This window comes from Rhododendron vialii, chromosome 8a (assembly GCF_030253575.1).
Source record: "Rhododendron vialii isolate Sample 1 chromosome 8a, ASM3025357v1".
In the NCBI taxonomy this organism is placed as follows: domain Eukaryota; kingdom Viridiplantae; phylum Streptophyta; class Magnoliopsida; order Ericales; family Ericaceae; genus Rhododendron; species Rhododendron vialii.
In genome coordinates, this window is record NC_080564.1 from 4834314 (window position 1) to 4850428 (window position 16115).

General features: G+C 39.4%; 3 protein-coding genes across 6 annotated transcripts; 1 reads left to right on the forward strand and 2 right to left on the reverse strand.

Annotated features, from left to right (window-relative positions):
* Nucleotides 1–71: 71 nt before the first annotated feature.
* On the reverse strand, nucleotides 72–7235 carry LOC131298810 (E3 ubiquitin-protein ligase RGLG2-like). 3 transcript variants are annotated; one of them, XR_009190533.1, is made up of 11 exons: nucleotides 7088–7235; nucleotides 3510–3683; nucleotides 2762–2846; nucleotides 2544–2684; nucleotides 2343–2456; nucleotides 2153–2250; nucleotides 1615–1694; nucleotides 1404–1509; nucleotides 1178–1305; nucleotides 908–1091; nucleotides 72–440 (listed from the first exon to the last, which is right to left on the reverse strand). XR_009190533.1 is itself a non-coding variant. In XM_058324276.1 (11 exons), the coding sequence occupies exons 2-10, from the start codon at nucleotides 3627–3629 to the stop codon at nucleotides 974–976; spliced, it is 990 nt and encodes a 329-aa protein (XP_058180259.1). In that variant the 5' UTR covers nucleotides 3630–3683; nucleotides 7088–7235; the 3' UTR covers nucleotides 72–440; nucleotides 949–973. The 3 variants fall into 3 exon arrangements, 2 of the variants coding, with proteins under 2 accessions (XP_058180259.1, XP_058180260.1); XM_058324276.1 differs by having other exon boundaries at nucleotides 949–1091; XM_058324277.1 differs by having other exon boundaries at nucleotides 949–1091; nucleotides 3510–3680; nucleotides 7088–7177.
* Nucleotides 7236–9287: 2052 nt separating this feature from the next.
* Nucleotides 9288–13036, reverse strand: LOC131298812 (uncharacterized). Its single transcript, XM_058324278.1, has 5 exons — nucleotides 12677–13036; nucleotides 11432–11529; nucleotides 10874–11215; nucleotides 9622–9670; nucleotides 9288–9508 (listed from the first exon to the last, which is right to left on the reverse strand). Exons 1-5 carry the CDS (start codon nucleotides 12931–12933, stop codon nucleotides 9427–9429), a joined length of 828 nt encoding a protein of 275 aa, XP_058180261.1. The 5' UTR covers nucleotides 12934–13036; the 3' UTR covers nucleotides 9288–9426.
* Nucleotides 13037–13669: 633 nt separating this feature from the next.
* Nucleotides 13670–15648, forward strand: LOC131298813 (uncharacterized). Of its 2 annotated transcripts, none has more exons than XM_058324279.1 (5): nucleotides 13670–13818; nucleotides 14617–14672; nucleotides 14787–15108; nucleotides 15188–15285; nucleotides 15383–15648. In XM_058324279.1, exons 3-5 carry the CDS (start codon nucleotides 15090–15092, stop codon nucleotides 15632–15634), a joined length of 369 nt encoding a protein of 122 aa, XP_058180262.1. In that variant the 5' UTR covers nucleotides 13670–13818; nucleotides 14617–14672; nucleotides 14787–15089; the 3' UTR covers nucleotides 15635–15648. The 2 variants fall into 2 exon arrangements, with proteins under 2 accessions (XP_058180262.1, XP_058180263.1); XM_058324280.1 differs by having other exon boundaries at nucleotides 14902–15108.
* The last annotated feature ends 467 nt before the right edge of the window (nucleotides 15649–16115 follow it).

A 16115-nucleotide genomic window follows, 5' to 3' on the forward strand; every position in this document is an offset into this window, starting at 1 on the left:
AACAGACAGATCTGAATTTGTAAGTAAAGCAGCAGTGAGTGTATTGTGTAGATTCTGTAGAACACACACATGAAATTATTGGAGGTCATTACTCATGTATTTTATTCATTTTGTAGGTCCAAGAATTCATATCCAAGAAAGGCACCATACAAACAGATCTCATAAATCCAACCACCTTGATATAATTTTCAGGCAATTAGCCAACAAAAATCCCAAAGGCAAGGCTATGCTTGGTAGAGCTTTATTTTTGTTTGGATTGGAGTACAGCAAATTGGGCAAAATTGAAGGACTTGTCCGCAATCGAAACATGTCTGTCCAAGAGAAGAGAAGAACTCTTGCATCGTCACTATTTGTCGAAAGAGTCGAAGATATCAATTTACTTGCTTACGCTCACAACCGCAGGCCATGGCCTTCGAATTACTGGTGCAAATGGGACAAAGCTGTCAAAAATACGGGGAAAAGATATTAATAAGCACCGTTTGTTTACTGGAACAACGAGAACAAGGATATAGCGGAGTTAATGCACATAGACGGTATGGTAATGAATCGCTGAAGAAAAGCACCATATCCTGATTAATCTGGGTACCATTGGACTTGGTTCAAGGCCCGGGTTGAATGATTGCAAAAGGATATTCAGCATGAATTCCATTTGAAGGCAGAGCACGCATCATGCTTTAGTGATAGGATCTTGAGGACGCAAAAACAGCCTGACCAGTCAAGAGTCTCGTGTATCTATATCCGACACGTACGGGATACATTCACGTTCAGACAGGTTCTGCTGTCTGAATTTTTTCTTATATTGTTTTAGTAGGACACATTGGAAACACTCCGACAACCAATTAGGAACACGTTAGGGGTCAAATGCAATTTTAAACAGTCATGATGGGATCAAAATTGTCATAAGCACTTAGTTATCAAAAGTGGAACTTGATGCAGCTGGAGCTTTACCAACAGGGCTGCTGTGGTCATAGAACTAAGCCGAGCTCTTCTGGAAACTAGTTGAGCTTGAAGATTTTGCGCTGGTAAAAGACGCAGCATCATTCACAGGGGGTGGGAGAGGAACCCTCTCATAAACATTCCCCTTCCGGCCACTGTGCCAAAGCAAAGAGAATATGATGAGATCACCAGCGAATCTGCTGCAATGAAACCTAAATATTTTGAGCGAACCATCAATTACCCCAATATATTGAGCTCTATTGTTGCTTTATATTGAGAAGGGATTTCCATCAAAGCTGCAAGAGCGAATTCTGTCTCTTTTCGGGACTGAGCCACATTTTTTGACATAATGTCTGTGAAATTGACAAACTGCAGAGCAAAAGTTCATATAGTTCTCCCATGTTAAGTACTGCCAATAATAATACGGAGTATGCAAGTTCTGGCAAATCAGAAGATATCTCCCTTACTTGGAAATTATCAAAGGCTCGGGCGGGAATATTATCGTCAAATTCCTTCATCATGTCCCAGGGTCCATCTCCAACCCCAACTACTATAATGGACAGGGGCATCTTGCTGTATAAATATGCGGTGAAATTTAGAATAAAACAGTTCAAGACCCTATTATGAAAAAAGCAATAGAAAAAAAGAATGGTACAGTGGGAAGTTACACCATATCACCTTGCTTTTACAATAGCTTCAACAGTTTTATGTTCCTGCGGACTCAAATGACCATGTCGACTAGAACCGCTTCTAGTTACCTACGACACCAAACAAATGGGTTATGTACGTGTCACACAAAAATGCATGAACATATTAGGAATCTAGGATTCATGTAGCCATCACAAGACCGGCCAAACCATTTTGGCATAAGAGGTTATTCTAGTTAAGTTGAATCACAACCCCGCGAAGGTTACAGGAATTGTAAGAGAAGTAAGAACCCTTAGTGTAGTTTACCGAGATTAACAAAATCCTACGCTACACGACATGGTACAATACAATTTGAGAGATATTAAAACAGATCCATGATAATATCACGTCGTTTGAGAACTTGAAAAAAGTAATCCTGGCCATATGAATGACTCGTCATCATTAAAACACAATGGCAGAATTAGGTCAACATCCATAACTTTGATATCAGCTTGGACATGTTCAACAAGATTTCCACCCTCCAACATCTTACTCGAACTTGAAGGATTGATTAACCAAGCAAAATTACCTGTCCATCTGCAATTATTAGTAAAATATGGTACTGGCCGCCAGTCCGCTCAACAATTGTCATGGCCATGTCAATAACTGGGGCAAATGATGTTGGCCCTGTGACAATTGACGGAGAAGCTCAAGCTACGAGAAAGAATTCAATTATTCCGAGAAGGAAAAGGATAGCATCAGTTGTGTAGAATCCAGACCTGCTAAAGTTAGATGAGGAACTATTTCCCTGTACTCATGCAACACTTCTTCAAATCCATTAGAAGGTCTCTCGTCTGGATGAAAACTGAATACGTCTTGATCATGCGTCGATGCTAAAAGTTGGAAACCTAAATTATGAATTTGCCAGTACACAAGTAAACTGATTCCAAAAGGTACAGTTTTCAGCTCAAAGAAAGTACCATCGCCAAACCCAAAGCAAGGAATCAAGTTATCCTCATCGAAAGCAGCTAAGGTTTTCCCGAGAATAGATATGGCTTGTTCGTATGGATTTAGACCATTTCCAATGTGATGTAAGCTTCTCCCGTCGCATGACCTTGCGCCTATTTACCAATCCAATATCAGCATATTTCACAGAAGATAAAATACCTAAATATTCAGAATAGGTTTAAGGTTCCACCTGTCCACTCATTACTTTTGGTGAAGTCTATACCAACAATGAGATTGGAAGATTCAAGGCCTGCATGTACAAGAGCCTCAGTCACCTGCAATGAAAGAGCATATCTCATAAATTAGGTAATGCAGACGAACAGACAGCGCCCTCAAAATTTAAGCGTACGAAATTTACAGTATTCAGGCAATAGAAAGAAACAAATAGCATCAAGCCATTGATTTGGGTAGCCCGTGTTTGGAATGGCATGATATGCAGCTCAGCAGCTCATTTTCGACTGTCAATAACACCTAACCAGTACAACAAAAACATGGCATTTTGCAGGAAATTCTCATGTCACTGACTCACTATCATGGTGAACAATTATTGCCGGACAACATTGAAGAATTGTGGTAGGAAAATGAACAAATATAAATCACCGTTTCTGTGAACAAATACAAGAACAGCCGATGAAACTTAACAATGTAAAACCTCAGTTAGACTCCATAATCACTTAAGAAGACCGATTTTTTTTTCCATTATGAGACAAAATATAAACGCATTTGATGCTTTAGAGGCTTTTCGTGAAGTAGATGAATTTGAAACTTTCCATATTGGATACGCCCCAAAAATATGATAACTACATACCAACGGGTGTTTCCCAAGTGCAGTATAAAAGAAGTGACCAATAACGAATGCACACATTCAGATGCAACCCAAAAACGTGAAGATTCAGCGTAAAAGTATCACAATCCATAGCTATCGCATGCGTTCTTACCTCCTCTAAGGAATTGTAGTTATCAGCAATGCACGAATACTTCCCACCAAGAGTCCGTTGTTCATTTCGCGCTGAAGAAGACTCCGGCAAACTCCCGTCCCTCGAATTTCGGCCTCCCATCCAACTCAATACAATATCACAGATTCCACAAGTTCCACCAAACCAACTTCTCTTCTTTACAATAGCACACACCAATTCAACCACACAACCAAAATCAATCACCTAGTTCTTAGAAAGACCCAACTTTTCTAGGTATATCAGTATATATTTTTTCAAAAGAATTAGCATGACACAATAAAGATCTTAAATTCAAGTGTGAAGATCACTCAAAAAAGAATCCCAACAAAACTTTCTAAAACACTCCAATTGGCCACCTTTTCTAGGTATATCATGGCCTATATTCCTATAGATGCACATGATACAACGAAGTTGTCAAATTCAAGGGAGAGTATTCAAATTACACGCCCAACAAGGTTTTAAATAACGGTATGGGGACACCTAACTGGTGTAGATGCTGTGTAACGGTATTGAGTGTATCCAAGGAATTGGACCGGGAAACAGTTGTAGTGGTCGCGAATTCCTAAAACATATTTTTTGACGAAAAGAATTACACATATTCCTAAATCATCTGTAACGGTCAAGTATCGGCCTTATCATCCATGAACCGGTCTGCGAATCGGAAACGGGCCCGAAAGGGTAATAGGAACCGGCCGATATACATGTGAGTTTTCATTTCACCATTATTGTCGGGATGTAATGATATTAGAAAGCACAAAAAAAAAAAAAAAATGTTACTTAACTGCCTATAGGTAGGGGTGTCAAATAAGCAGGTTTAGGCCAAATTTGGTAAATTGTAAGTGGATTGGCTCTCTAATGGGTCATTGACCCATTTAGAACCCATTAGTTATGAGGTCAATGACCCATACTGTTTCTTCCGAAAAAGTAACAATTGGCCTAGGAACAGCGAGTAGTGCAGTTCTAGGCCTGATGCGGGCGTGCCAGGGCAGGATTGCTGCCCAAATTCGTATCAAGGCCTGGAAGCCTTAATCTGACTTCTAACTGGACGAAAGTGCACGGCCTAAGGGTAGAGACCGTGAGGAGGTTCGTTGGTTGCCTTGTCGGGCTAAGGACTTAAAGTATTTCCCACTCGTTGTTAGAACGAAGGAAAGAAAGACAATGCAGTAAAAAGGATCAAACGAACTCCATTAATCGATTCAATGAAGCTTGGGTACAAGAAATGTGGTAAAACTTAGACTACTTTGAAGTGAATACATGAAATGCTTGAAAGAAATGGGAATATAGGTGCATAAGCTGTGGGCTTTTGAGGTCGTGGACCGAAAGATAAAAGATAATTAAAACATAAATTTGCATAAGCCGGGGGCTTGATGGTCGTGGACCTTTGCCAAGGCCTTCAACTCTGGTATTTATAGGCAGATGTTCCAGGTCTTGAGCTGTTCAAGCTGCTTCCACAGGCCTTCATGCATGGCTGCCAAGTGTCCCTTTTGAGCTGCTTCAAAATGCTCCAATGAGAGGCTATTCTTTGATAAAAACGTGCCCTTTACTCCAAGGAAATGGTAAAGGCCTGAAAAGCCCTTCTTTTCTGCATAAAACTTTGTAAAAGAGTAAAAGGGACTTCAGCATCCAGGCCTTTGAGCTGTTCATTGATTGGACGTCTTTTGGGCCCACCAATGCTAAAGACCAAGGCTTCTTCAGGCTTTCCCACCATTTTATTGGTCCTTGCATCCCTTGTGGGCCCTCTAAATCCTCTAAGGTTCATCTTTCACGGAAGAAGGATCCAGAAACAAAGGATTAACTAGACCTGGATGAGCTGCTAGCAGCTTGCTTAGGTCTACATGAATCATTCACCAACAGCTCCAAGGGCTGCATGTGCGCCACCTGTCTCTGGCCTTACTTCATGCTGAAGAATGGAGTCCCACCAGTTCAGACCTTGAGCTGCTTGTGAGCAGCTTACCCAGACCTGCCTATCAGGAATATGCTAGGCCTTTGAGCTGCTTGTGAGCAGCTTAAGGCCTTTGAGCTGCTTGTGAGCAGCTTAAGGCCTTCGAGCTCCTTGTGAGCTGCTTGTGAGCAGCTTAAGGCCTTTGAGCTACTTGTGAGCTGCTTGTGAGCAGGTTAAGGCCTTTGAGCTCCTTGTGAGCTGCTTATGAGCAGTTTAAGGCCTTTGAGCTACTTGTGAGCAGTTTAAGGCCTTTGAGCTACTTGTGAGCAGCTTAAGGCCCCCTCATTGCTCATTAAAGGCTTTAACGATGCTCTTAAAGCAGTGGGCCTTTCATCAATTGGGCCTGAACTTATTGGTAAATCATGGGCCTTTGCCCAATGTAAGCCTTCTGAGCCCAAGCCTGGTGAGAAAACGAAGGCTTTGATTTGGGCCCATTTCTTAGGCCTTTGTTACTTCTAGGAATTTGGGTTAGGCCTGGATGAAATACTCAGGCCTGGTGGACTGATTCAAGCCTTAGGCCTTTGACTGATTTAGGCCTATATGGAAGGCCCATCATTTCTTAAGAACCGGCCCTAATTCGTGGGCAACTGGTCGTAAGGTCTTTCAAGGCTAGGGCCTCGACCCTCGAGGCTACCTTTTAACCCATAAATCCATTTCCTGATTTTTGGCCAAAAATGGGTGTAAACACATACCCAACCCGATCCATTTATTTAAAATTAAACCCGACCCGCCCATTAACCCAATTAATTATACATTAAAATTTGAAATGATTAAACTACCCATGTACACTGAAATGACCATATTACCCTTGTACCTAAATGACTAAAATACCCATGTACACTAAAATTACCATATTATCCCTACGGGCGGCAGAGAACCTTCTTTTGCCTTTTTCTGCATGTGCAAAAAACTTTACCGACAAAAAATAAAGATACCAACATAACAAATGTATAGCTCATTTTTTACAAGATCACTCGAATTATTATTATAAAATTATTAACCGGCTCGGATCAATTGTGTGGGACCAAAAGTGAACCTGACACAACGATTGGTAACGTAGGAGGGGAGGAGCTAGGGCTGAGCGTTGTGCCTAATTTGGCCCAAAAAGATGGGGTTTTGGGGCGTTGGAAGCTCCAGCGATATATAGCAGCTCGCTACAGGCACCCGATTCCGTTATTGTAACTCTTGGAATGTAATTCTCCTGCCGGTTGGCATAAAAAAATTATCACTAATTAATTTGCTTGGTTAAGTCCCATTAATTTGATACTAAAGTGTTGTCCTTTCAGTTGATTAAGAGTCTAAGACCACTTAAAAAAAACTTTATGATGAAAAAAACAGTTAACTGCCCTTGTTGGCATGTTAATTGGGTTCAAGCAATGAAATTGCTTTTAGGTGATCATGCACGTGATCAAGAATTAACAAGAATTATGGATGCGAGCAAACTACGGAGGAGATTATTATTAATTTATGAACGACTGATTTTTATATGATCAGAACCTTGAATTATTTAATCAACAATAATTAAACAAAGCCACGATTGATCAACGTTGAATTATTTAATAAACAATAATCAAACAAAGCCACGCAACACAGATGAGAGAGAGAGAGAGAGGGAGACCTGAAGAGACGAACGACACCAATTCACTCGGCGAGAGAGATCGACTGATAAGGTCGACTGATAGCGTCGCCCGGTATCTTTAAGACCCAACAAAAAACAAAGATGCTTGAGCGGTGCTGAACTTATACCATTTATAGGGTCTTGATGAAGTAATCCAAACAGAGGATAAGGGTCTTTCTTTTTGGGCTAAAGTTAGGGGGTGTTTGGGAGTCAACTTTTTGGCTTTTCATTTTTCACTTTTTGTCTTTTTGGCTTTTGGAATTATGATCAGAATGTATTTTGTATTTAGTAGAGTGTTTGGATGATATGTGCAGAATGCATTTTGCAGTAGGAGTAGTGTTTGGAAGATATGGAATGAAAATGAATTATGAATTGATTTTTTACTATATTGCCCCCGGTTATTAATAATGGTGTATAATGTATATAAATAATGTTTGGGCTCAATTTATTTAAAATTTAATTCCAAAATTTTACCCCCGGTCATGATTCATGAACTGGTGTCCCCCGTTTTTATTTTTAATTATATTTTTATTATTTCAATTATTGTTTGTTGTTACTTTTCCAAAACCATGGCAAAAATGGGAATTATCCAAAAAGAGAGAGGGTAGCCTTGTCTTTTTGGCATGGCTGAATTCAAAAATGTGAAAATGGAAATCCAAAAAGCTCCTATTTCCAGATTTTCTGTTTTGTTGTAGAAACAAAAAATTGCAAAATCCATTTTATCCAAAATCCATTTTCCCTCTTCCTCCCAAACACCCAAAATCCAAAAATGGAAATTGAAAAATGTAAAACCATGCCTCCCAAACACCCCCTTAATGGTTTATTGGGTCATTTAAATTGCGTGAGTAAGACCCACTTAAATCCAATTAAAAAATAGGCTAGATGGATTGAACCTATTTAAACCCAATTAATAAATGAACGGGGTTGGGTTTGTATTTTAGTGGATGGATTTGGGTTAATTAATGGGTTTGAGTTTAATTTGTCGCCTTTTGTTCTGCTAAACTTTTTCTAAAAGTTGCAGTTTTGTCCTTATTTCAATTTTGGAAAAATAACGGCCAAGGACGTATTTTGATAATTAATACCCGTCAAGGACATTTTCTGTATTAACAAATGTTCTTAGTTTGTCCTTGGTGGGTATTAATTATCAAAACACGTCCTGAACCGTCATTTTCCCAAAAAATTCATGTTTGTTCGTTTTGCTCCAATTTTTTTGACTTTTTGAGACGAATCAGAAAAGTAAAAAAAATTTACTTTTACCCAAATATTTGAACAATAACTACTTTTAAGTAAAAAAGGTAAAAAAAAAAAAAGTGAAAAAAAGTTTACCTAAAAGTAGACTTTGTTCAAAATATTTGAGTAAAAGTAAAAAAAAATTTACTTTTCCGATGAATCAAAAAGTCAAAAAAATTTGACGCAAAACAAACAAACGCTAAAAAAAATTCAAATAAGTACAAAACCAAAAAAGTGAAAAAAGTTCATTTCTGGCTCATGAAGGGCTGTTTTGATCAGGACGCACAATTGTTCGGGGAAAACACGCATGCAATTTCAAGGAAATTCCCTACATTTCTTCTCATCCACAAATCCTTATCCAAACACAGCCTTAGGAATTAATCTTAGTTATTTTAGGAGGTTAGCTTTTGGTCCAATATTTTCAAAAAATTCATTACTAGTCTTTCTCTCTCCTAACATTTTAAAATTCACTCCTGTCCTTTCTCCCCCGATATTATCTCTAATCATCTCTCTCCTAAATCTTAAATTAAACTTCAAATTAATACAAATTATAATATTATAAGATCAGTGAAAAAAATAGAGAAATGATAACTTGATATTTGCAATAGTTGGTGAAAAACACCATTTAACAACTAAAAAAGTTACGAAAAAATAGATTAAGCTAACTAAAAAAGTCGTTGCACGACGATAGTAGCCGGAGAACCTAAAGTGATTGGTTTGAAGTCTTACAACCAGTTGACACCTCGATTAAAGCCGGAAATGAAAATTCACTGGGCTTTGCATCCAAGCAAAATTCAAAATTGAGTGAACAAGTGCATCTCAAAAGTAGATAGACTGTGTTTAAAGGCTACTCTCAGTGTCTTGTTGCCAAATCCCCAATGCTGCCTTGTAGCTCTTATCAGTGTCCATTTCTTGCCCATGTCAAAGCAAAGCATATATGCTCCACCAAGTGAGAAACAAAATCTGTAGCTGATCCTTAAACTGATTGTTGAATTGTTCGATAACCGAAATGTTTTAAGCACCAATTGCAAGCATGTAATCATACATATCATGTAATCTATTACACTTAAAACAGCAAAATGAAAAAGAAACAACAAATTTTGCAATCTCTATGATGTGGGTTGGGTCTTCTTTTTCTTCTTCCTCGAGGCATAGTCACTAGGTCCAATTTCTATGGACATTCGTTTCGTCCTGCAAAGTAAACAAACCATTTAAACAGTTGCAACAACAGAAGGGGATGATTACCAAGGGGAAAGAGATTACAAATATGACACGACGTGAAATATTGAAGGAAATCAAAGTACCGTTTAGAGAGCTCCCTTGTACTGTGTTCGCCCTCTTCTATTGCATCATCTGGTGTGAGAGAATATCATTGATGAATTAGAGATCCAATTTTTACAAAGAACCACGTTAAGAAACTTTCAATTAAAGATCAAACAAGAAGAGTCTAAATGCCAGTTCCAGGATAAAATAATTGAGACAGTTAGACTCAGAGAATGCAATTACTGCTTCCATGAGAATCTCCAATGGTTTCCACCAAATTATCAAAGCCCCAGTCAGTTTTTGGGCCAACTACAATGACAGTTTTGCAATCTCTGGCAATGTTATACCAGTGGCGTCAAGCCAATTTTGGCACAACTATGCCGATCAAATTTTTTTTTGGGCACAACTACCACTATAGCCGTCAGATCAATATTGCTCACAACTCTTGATCGCCACCATTGTAAGTGATGTGCCAAGCCATATTTTAGCTAGGCATTTGCCACTCAATGGGATATGCCAAAGCCAAATCTAAAGCCAAAAGTGGCAAACCATTAGAGATGCTTTGAGGCAGCTTAGAACTACATTATGGCAATACTCTTTCCCTTGACAGCATCCTGAACTGGCGCTATAGGAAAACATGATAATAAAAAAAATGTTGACAACTTTCATGTCCGTCTTTCTAACTGGACCAATTCTAGGCACTAAAGCTCTTCAACAATGATCAAGCTGCCAAAGCTAATAAAATACAGCGCATAGCCTCAAACTGATGCATGTGGAATAATATTGGTGGTCTTATCAAGAGATAAACTTCTTAGCCACTCAAGCACTAATTTTGAAAAGTTCCGGATAAACTAGCTTGTTAAACTATTTCACGATGAGAGAAGAGAGTTCCAAGTCATTTTAGGCAGATATTACTTTTTGCAGATAAAATGGATCATGAATGATGCAACAGAGGAAAATTGCCAAGTTATTGTGGTCTCCATAAATATTTCAGAGGCAATTCGCTCCATTAAGGTGAGCTATACCACTTCTGTGACCAATAGATGATCTTGCCATCCTCGGAAGGTTTTATGTTCATAATATGATAACAAGCATATAAGCAATACATTGCTTGTTTTCATACCGATATCTTGGTACAAGACAAGGACATGGAGCGAAAATTCATATCTCACAGCAATAATAAACTTCTCAAGTCAATTATATCTCAACACTATAAACATGTAATTGATCATAAACCAAATAAATGAGATCGTGAAAAAACTAAAATAGGAAGTCCTGAACATGGAAACTCACCTGCTCCATTAGCATCTTCAGTTTCTGCTCCATTAGCATCTTCAGTTTCTGGCTCTGACTCAGAATCAGAACCCCATCGATCTCCTCCATCATCAAAGTCCCACCGATCCCCGGCTTCAGGCATCCAGAAGTCAGCTTCTTCAGAATCACTGTCCTTGTCAGAAGGATTCCTTACTTCAGAGATAACTTTATTGACATCCACCTCCTGCTTAGTTTCCTTTTTCTTTTTCTTGTTCTTTTTCTTCAAAAAATCTGCTTTCTTGTTTGATTTTTCATCTGGTGGCTGCTCAACCTGCTCTGCAACGATTTCATTTGGTGTTTGCTCTTCAGCTTCCATTTTCTCTGCTTACATGTTTACATAAAAAAGCTACTCCAATTACTATATAAGGGGCACCCAATTTATCCTCTTTTTGAATCTTGAAAGGGGCCAAAGGGCACGGTTCAAATGCACAAAATTGCAGATTTTCACAGGTCATACATTCCAAGGTTGGAATGGGTGAAAATGTGAAGAAAAAAAAAAAGAGTACAAAGAGAGAAAAATTAAAAAAGGACACTAACCTAACATGTTGAGGAAACGCTTTCCGTTCATATGTTTCCATATATGCTCCTCAGACTTATTGACAGTGAGTCCTGTTAGCTTACAAATCAACTTTGAGCTACAAGGCCACAAAGAAAGGGTTAAATCAGTAGCTAATCGAAAACGAAAAGATCAAATCAGGAACAAACAACGAGATTAGAATGCCTTTATAGAAACTAAAGAACCGTCCTCCACCCCACAATAGATAAGCTTCCGTTTAACCTAAATACCATTCTAGATTTTCTTACTCTTCGAGGTTTCCCCGCTGAAGAATAAATTTCCTCCCAATATTGAAAAATGTCATGCTGGATCAGAGTTTCTGGGGCCAAAAACAACCCAGAACCTCCAAATATCAACCTAGCATGTGTCTTAAATGATTTAAAGCAAGCATGAACTCCCCAAATAGTAGGCTTCTTCAAAATTTTACAGGGAAAATTCAATTTTTCTATAACAAACGGTTTGTTTTCAGAAACTGGGAATTTCAGACATGGTCCGTTAAAACGACTCGAACCAGCACGAAGTTAGAGGATTTGGATTGACTACTTGTTGACAGGAACATGAATATGACACACGAATATGACACGCACGACTAAACGGGACGGATACGGATTGGACTTGAGTAACTCGAGAAGGAAACGGATAACTATTTAATTTTTGTGTTGACCCATCAACTTGAAATGATACAACACAACATGGCACGATACATATGGATAATTTCCCATTGCTATGTGCCTATGTTTGTTGCACGGCAAAGATGAGTTAAACACTTTATTTGTATATCCCATTGCTACGTGTATATATGTACGTGCACCTTTCAAAGATTTTCATCTAAAGAAGTTAATAGTGTCAACCCAAACACGATGCAATTAAAAAAAAACACGAAAAAATTTAAGCAGGTCGAGTATCAAGATATATAACACATTTAAGTTGATATGTTTTGACACTAATCCGAAATGACAAGTAACCTGAAAAAACATGACTCAAACATGGCACAACACTACACGATGCCCACCCTAGTTTGCAGTGCACACTGAACTTAAGAAACCCTGAAAACCCAAATTAACGGGAATAATACACCGTGCACCTTGAGCATGACAGTAGAAGTGTAGACTAGTACATAGATACATAAAGGCGTGAAAGTGCATAGATACACACACACATGTATATATGTTTGGCCAATTTCTCACTAATAAATACATATACGTGCATAATTTGAAGGGACTGACCGGGATTGAGGGTCTTGGTGAAACATGTTGAGAGGAGGTTTGCTACGGGCCAAGGCGGCGTCGATGAGGCCGAGGCGGCAGTGCTTGCTCTGAGCGTACGAGTCCTTGGCGTGGGCGGGGACCTCGTGCCCCGTCTCCACGCACCTGAACCGTCCATTCTCCATCTTCTTGAACTTGGGTTTCCCCAGCAGGTTTTTCCCTTCCTTTCCACTGTCATCTGCTGCTGCTGCTGCTTCTTCTCCTCCTTCCTTCGCCATTTTTTCTCAGTAGGGCAACCTCTGCCGCGAGCTGGAATTGGAGGAAACACGGGGAATTGGGGAGAAGTGGATTGGGCCTGGTGGGCTAGCGACATAGCCCATAAGAATGGTTGAGTGGATTGTCTTATTAGCCGTCTTTGTGCCCGGGGTTCTCGAAGGACTGGAAAGGAACCGAGCTGCTCACGAACCTTAAGGCTCGGTTGGACTAGACTCGTTTAGCAATTGAGTCGGACTTGAACTTGAAATGTTAGGCTGTAATAAACGAGCCCAGCTCAATACTCTAAAGTTTGGCTTATCAATACACTTGTAATAAAAGATCCTAGGTGGGTAAGCCAAGGCATTGTGTGAATTTACCTTAATGCCCTCTGAGGTTTTCCTTTCCGTTTGTGTTAACGCCTGATCGTGAGAGTTTGGTTGTGCACGTGTTAACGCTCGATCGTGAGAGAAGCGACAGAGACGTCGTCGGTCGTCCGGTTTTCACGCATGATATTGGTACTATATTTGCTGATTTCGCCGAATTGTTGTACTTTTTCCGTTCGATCGTGAGAGAAGCGACAGAGACGTCGTCGGTCGTCCGGTTTTCAAGCATGAAATTGGTACTGTATTTGTTGATTTCGCCGAATTCTTGTACTTTCTCCGTTTTTTGGATCGGCGCCGAATTCTTGTACTTGTTACACTTGACGTCGTCTTTGAACGAGAGGCAGGCTTTGTTGTACTTCGGTTCCGTAATTGAATTTCTGTACCTGTTGAGTCCAAATAGTTTCCCTAACTCATCATGACGGCACTGTTGCTTCGGCGGTCGACATCTTTAAAGGAGATGGGAGATCAGTTAGTGCTTCAACGCATTCCGTTCGTGCTACAATCAGAGAGGAGGTGTGAGAAGAGGTAAAGTATTGATTTGTATCCAGTTTCGATTTCGATTCGATTCCATGATTTAGGGAAAATAGTTTTCGAGACCATCTTTTTTTACAGATTTTATGTATGAAAGCCAATGGAATAGGAATGCTATAACTCCCAGTTATGTGTTCAACTAAAAAAAAAGCTCAGACGCAGTTCTACCCTAAGTTTATTGGTTAATAATTTCCAGTTTCGATTCTGATTTGCTATCATACTATCAATATATTAGCCATCTTTGATTTGATGTAATTCTTGGAATTGCCCATGAAGGTTTCGTGGGCTTAGTATGGTTTTAAGCTTCCAAGATGCTTTGGCATCTACTTGCCCGCACTTTGTCGAAGTTTTACGGGTGCGACGCATTAGGTTTGGAAATGAATTTGGAGCAGTGTACTACCTAAGGAGTTCAAATGATACAGTTGTACGGGTTGGAGAGTCAGCGTCACGAAGCACACATAAGTTACGATACATCGCTGATGTGCCTTTCATAAAGAAATATTCAGTTTTGTTTGAGCTTGGTGAACAGTTTGAGTGGGAAAAAGCTAAGGACTTTGAAGATTGGTTGAGTTCGATTGTCAATGCAAGGCCAAGGTTCATTCAGCCTTTTTACCGTTCGTCCAATGCTTTACCTATTCTTCCTACCCCCCCCCCCCCCCCCCCCCCCCCCCCGCCCCCCCTCGCGGTATTGCTAATTAAAAACTTAGATTGAAAACATTTTCCATATTACAGTTCTGTCTGTAAGTATTGATAATAAACAACTAAAATTTGTTCAAACTCATTCTTTTGTAGATCATCACTGCTGTTGGTTTGTGGAAGTTGTCCAAATCAGAGAGAATATGACAGTGGTAAGATTTTAAATACCATTTCAGTACAAGATTTCAAATGTCGTGTAAGAGTTAGTTATTAATGATTTTTGCATGCACGTTTAAGGTTGGTCCGAATTGTTTCTTTAAATGTAGACTATACCGGAAGAGTTTGTTCCGTATATCTTTGCAGCACCAGATGCTGTACTGATAATCCATAGTGGTGCTCGGTACTTCCATGTGAAACTGAAGAATGATGAATTGACTGTAGGTTGGGATCATGTTGCTCTTACCCACAATCTTGGAAGGAATTATATCCTTATGTCTGGGTTAGTTGGACACCTGCAATTCGACCTATTTGTGTTTGATGAAGAAGGGTGTGAGATTAGCTATGATTGGTCTACTACTCTACCAATTCATTAAACAAACGCTCCGATAGGATGGGATGCAGAGTTGGCCATGTCTAATGCTAATGCTTGTAAGTATGCAGTTACTATTACATTTGTTATTGTGAGTAATTCAAAATAGTTGCTAATACTTTGTGTGCCTACCTACAGCTACGGCTTTAACTGCTTGTCCACCAAGCAGTTTTAGGGCTTCTAGGCATGCATTGCGGTGCAATCTACTACTGTCGCCTTCTGATCTAGAGATGCTGGTTAGGCTTAATTATGTGATCAACTCTGAAACTCTATAAAAAAATATATTTTTGGATGTATGCCTCCATTAAAAGAATCTTTTGCTTTTACTTCTAGGAACTGCCTCCGCGATTCCAGCTATTTTGCCAAACTCATGGCTATGAATATTTTAGATTGGTGTCGAGAGGAAGAAGTTGGTTTGTGCGGTATGTGGCTAGGCACTTTGTTGTCTATGGTTGGAAATTATTTGTTGGCGAACACAAACTTGAGAGCTTTGACATGTTGGTGCTGAGTCCCGATATCAACCTCCAATTGCATACCATGGTTTTCAGTGTGAATGATTGCGAGCGTATCTATTGGTGGTACTAATGTTAATTTCGACCACCCCCCCTGATGTGTCCAGTGACTTGTATTTAGATTTCAGCAGGCCAGTTCAGTGGAATTCTAGGAATAATTATGTAGGAAAGATGAGCTTGTGCTTTGGTTTATCTTCATTTTGTAGAGTTTCTTACAATGACAATGGCTCACATCTTTTTGAAAAAGCCATTTTTGTATTGACATCTGCGATTGTAAAGTGTGCCAAGAACACTGACTTTGTAAATAGTAATGAAGTTGTGTCCTGTTGTGTTTACCTTATGTTAGTTAAGTTGGATGTGCTTTTGTATTGGTATAAGTATATTTCCCAGTTACTGGAAGCTGAAAAATCCATTTTTGACCATTACGTAGTTGGGATTCTGTTTGATATTTGGAAAACCAAGAAAAGTATTTGTCGTTTTGACTTGCTTTGGTTCATCTACCTTTTGATGATTGCCGCATTTATCCAAATGTCTAGATATCTAGCTGACCTTTA

Excerpts from the sequence above, each read along its gene's own strand:
- LOC131298812 (XM_058324278.1), bottom strand. The coding sequence starts at position 12,933 with ATGGCGAAGGAAGGAGGAGAAGAAGCAGCAGCAGCAGCAGATGACAGT. Across the intron at positions 11,530-12,676 it reads CACCAAGACCCTCAATCCCG|CTCAAAGTTGATTTGTAAGC; the intron begins GTCAGTCCCTTC and ends GTGGCCTTGTAG. Across the intron at positions 9,509-9,621 it reads ACAAGGGAGCTCTCTAAACG|GACGAAACGAATGTCCATAG; the intron begins GTACTTTGATTT and ends TTTACTTTGCAG.
- LOC131298813 (XM_058324279.1), top strand. Across the intron at positions 15,286-15,382 it reads CTTCTGATCTAGAGATGCTG|GAACTGCCTCCGCGATTCCA; the intron begins GTTAGGCTTAAT and ends TTTTACTTCTAG.
- LOC131298810 (XM_058324276.1), bottom strand. The coding sequence starts at position 3,629 with ATGGGAGGCCGAAATTCGAGGGACGGGAGTTTGCCGGAGTCTTCTTCA. Across the intron at positions 2,251-2,342 it reads TCCTCATCTAACTTTAGCAG|GGCCAACATCATTTGCCCCA; the intron begins GTCTGGATTCTA and ends CAATTGTCACAG. Across the intron at positions 1,695-2,152 it reads TAATAATTGCAGATGGACAG|GTAACTAGAAGCGGTTCTAG; the intron begins GTAATTTTGCTT and ends TTGGTGTCGTAG.